This window comes from Myxocyprinus asiaticus, chromosome 22 (genome assembly GCF_019703515.2).
Source record: "Myxocyprinus asiaticus isolate MX2 ecotype Aquarium Trade chromosome 22, UBuf_Myxa_2, whole genome shotgun sequence".
Classification (NCBI taxonomy): domain Eukaryota; kingdom Metazoa; phylum Chordata; class Actinopteri; order Cypriniformes; family Catostomidae; genus Myxocyprinus; species Myxocyprinus asiaticus.
The window spans coordinates 4,868,583-4,872,500 of NC_059365.1; the positions used below are offsets into that span (position 1 = coordinate 4,868,583).

General features: G+C 34.5%; 1 protein-coding gene across 2 annotated transcripts in view; it reads right to left on the reverse strand.

Moving 5' to 3' along the window:
- Positions 1–1,080: 1,080 nt before the first annotated feature.
- The window catches only part of LOC127412795 (iron-sulfur clusters transporter ABCB7, mitochondrial-like), a 48,599-nt gene continuing 45,761 nt past the window's right edge, over positions 1,081–3,918 (reverse strand). For both annotated transcript variants that reach the window (XM_051649439.1, XM_051649440.1), the window contains exon 16: positions 1,081–3,521. In XM_051649439.1, coding sequence (XP_051505399.1) covers positions 3,306–3,521 — 216 coding nt within the window. In that variant the 3' untranslated portion in view covers positions 1,081–3,305. The remainder of the gene's footprint in view (positions 3,522–3,918) is intronic.

Sequence of the window (3,918 nt, forward strand, 5' to 3'; positions counted from 1 at the left end):
CATGTTTCTTTTACTCACAGACAAAAATATAGCGAGTAATAGCCAAGTATATGTCTTTGACATGTTACATGTAAACAGGTGTTCCTTATAAGCCATGTTTTCGATTATAATTTCATGAATAATGAACAGAACATAAAATGTCACAAACCATTACTTTGAGGAGGTGATTCCCATTAAAACGAGCCCACACACAATGTAATCAGATGCATAGATCATTAGAAAATCCATACAAAGCACAATGTGCACACAGCACATAATCTGGCTAAAAAAATGTTAGCTTTCCTGGATCAAATGGCTTCATCGGAAATTATGTAGTACGTTGTCCAGCATCATGGAAAGCTAAACCAATTGTATTAGGATTAAGATCGCTATAACCAGAGGTAAAAGTCATCCAAATATGGGCAGATGGAATCGTTCACTGTAATTACAAAAGGCCACCAGGAGATGCCGGCAATTACATGAAAGACTCAATGATAGCTCAAATGGCACAGAATGGAACTGAATGAATTCTCGTTACTCATGCCTGCATGCTTTGCAGAGAGAACATACCTTTAGTCATTGTTGAATATGCATGTGTAATTAGTTCTTTTGTACAATTATTATGCTTTATTTGTTTAGAGAGGCTTTTGGACACATGGAGATGTTTTTGGACACTAGCATAAATTATATTTGTAATGCTATAACTTTGAATGCTTTGTCATTTCAACACAAATTTTTACTCAGTTACAGATGACATGAATGGGAACAAAATAAAAGCTAAAAAAGTTTTCCAGAGCTACCTTATTTACACCCAGAGATATATAATATCAAATCAGAAAAACAGTACATTTTTGGCCAAAGTTTTTGTGATTTTTCAACGGCTTCTTAGACAGAGTCTCATGATTTATCATAATCTATATCATTAAAAAAATTGAAACGTTTTCTTTAAAGTGATACCAAACAATTGACTTTTTATTTGAGTTATAAGCCTTTAATTTTGGGCATGCCACTGAAACAGGAAATCTTTAAAAACACATTCAGAACTTAAAGGGTTAAGTAAGAGAAACAATTCATCAAGTGTAATAAACACACACAATGACATTTAAAGGGTTAAAAATACATTTATTGGTTTGGAATTTTGTTTTTGTTGTATTTGGGTAAATGACAAACAAGGATGCCCAAGATGATGAAAAGGAAACTCATTTGTCATGGGATTCTCACGAAACCTGTCTAGAAAATGTCCTAGTCCTATTTCACTTGAAAATCAAGAGAAATTATGATTTGCAAATAGAAAAAAATAATTTTTACATGATGGCATTATTTTCATGCCAGTTACACACATTTTAATACCCAGTTCTCATTAAAATAAAGTGGTGAAATTATCAAGTAAAAATTATTAACTTTTATTAGATAAATATAGATTACACACACTGTGTTTTACCTCACTTTGTACCAATTATATTTGGCAAATATCATGGATTTTTTTATATTAAGTTTTATTAGAGTCATACCATTTGACAATCTGAACTTGTATTGCAATATCATAAAAAAGTAAAATTAAATTATATGTTTAAAACCTTGACATGCAGTCATGAGGTTCTACAGGAGTTTACTCTGTGAGTAGTGAGATGGCAAGGACAGAGAGCAGCCAGCCAATAATAACAGAGGGTGTTTACTGTCAAGTCTTAAAGGAGAACCAGCACCAAACCGGAGTGCTTCTGGGAGAGGGTCAGAATAAGAATGGAAAATTATCATGTTTTAGAAATATATGAATTATTTTTGTGCAAAAAAAACTTAAGTGAACCTCAAGGTACAAAAAAGGCATGTCATGACCCCTTTAAGCCACACATGTCTAAATTAATTAAAATTCAGAATGTAAAAATATGTCATAAAATAGGGCGTATTAAATGTATCAATGGCATTATTAATGCATTTTGTTTTTATGTATTTATTTACCAAATTCACCTCGTTCATCATAAACGTACAAATGAATTAAAAAAAAACTGCAGAAATCCTTTCAACTTATTCATCTTTACATTCAGTGTCCAAAACATCTCATCAAATAATGACTTGCAGCTTGGAATATCGTATCTTGAATGATGTCCATGTACATACTGTGGCCTGAATCATGTAAAGTTCTGGACAATCCAAATAAGGTCGATTCACTCATGGTCAAAATCACTTAATGAAGCAAGTTTATTTAATAAAAAATTGTCAAATGTACTTGTAATAATGTCTCATTCAGATTGAGCATTTGGTATAATTGAATGTTTGTGTTAAAGTCTTCATCAAACTCAAATCTCCAAATCTAATGATGCACCAAAGGTGCCGATATTAACACAACTTTTCAAAATGGTCAAGACACAACTAACATATTCTAACAGACAAATGATCTATCTGATGAAAAGTATGCTCCTATACATTGTGATCCTCTGCAATTTTATAGACCAATATATTGTAACAGTAATATGTACATATCCATAATAAAAACAGCTAACAAGAGTTCCCAATTACACAGACAAATAATTTAAAACAAGGTTTGAATCACCCTGATAACACGTGAAAAAGGCATTTCATGGCATGGGCCCTTGTGGTTATGGAAAAATTGCAGAAATCCCATTCGCAGGTGAATTTCAAGGTTAAGAACATGTCTTAGTGATATTTCACCCCAAAATCAAATGAAAATTAGAAATTATATTTTGCCCAAAGAAAATGAAGCCTATTTTTGGATGTTTTTGCATTGTGACATTTTAATGACACAAACATATTTTCCCCAAAATGTTCATTACTGCAATGCAAATTAAAATTACATCTTAATTGTACTTATAAAGCATTTATAATACTTGTGGTGCTCCCTTTAATTTATGCAGATTTTAATAGACATTTTTAAAAATGAGTATTTTTGATTGTGACAATCAATGAGAATCATTGAGAATGACCAAAAAACAAAAACAAAAGTACAACGTATGGATGCATTACAGTAGTGAGAATTTGGTGGGGAAATGTGCTTACCAAAAATATAGTCAGAATGCCAAACTCCATGAAAAAATGCCTTCATTTTCTTTATGAACATTGTGACCTGCATGGGCATGTTCTTGACATGTTTCATGCAGTGGGATAACAACCCTCTCAGATTAATAAACAAGACTAAATTATACTCTTGACCCCAGCTGTCATAACTGTTGGACACAGGACAATTTCCTGAAGCTCAGCAGTGGTCATCAGTCATGGACACCTCTAGCCGGTCATGTCAAGGGCTGGTGGATGGCAAGTGAGGCAGGTCTGGGCATGATGGTGCTGTGTGCGTGTGGAAGCTTCCATCAGTCTCAACAGGAGCAGTTCCCGCAGCCCTTCACACTGTTCATGATCTCCTCCTGCAGTTTCTTGCGTTCCTCCTCTTTCTGTGAGCGCCGCTCGGCTGTGGGCTCAGGCTTATTGCCGTTATTCAGTATTTTGCTGTTTTGTGTGTTCCACAGATCAGCGTACAGGCTGCCTGGTGTGTTCAGTAGTGTGTGATGATCACCGCGTTCTGCCACCTTCCCCTACGCCATGAGAGACAAGATGATAAAGGGAGAGTTGTTAGAGAGAAAAGAAAAGATGGGCTACAAACAAAAATTGTGTTTACAGTAATGCACTTACAATGGAAGTCTATAGGGCGAGTGTCCGAAGAGTATAAAGGCAGATGGGAAGCTCATATTTATTATTTTGTACCAAATATTATTTGAGTTCTCCTCTGTTGTAACTCTCAAATCTCATTCATGCTCACATATTTACAAATATGCCACGTAAAGACAGGTTGTGTCATTGGTTCTTACATGTCATGTGAACGATAACAATGCGACAAGTTTGAATAAGCGGAAGTGCGAATGATTTGACAGTTATAGCGCAGGGGAAGATTTTTAGTGAGCAGAGACTTCATTTCAGTCTGTTCTAAACACA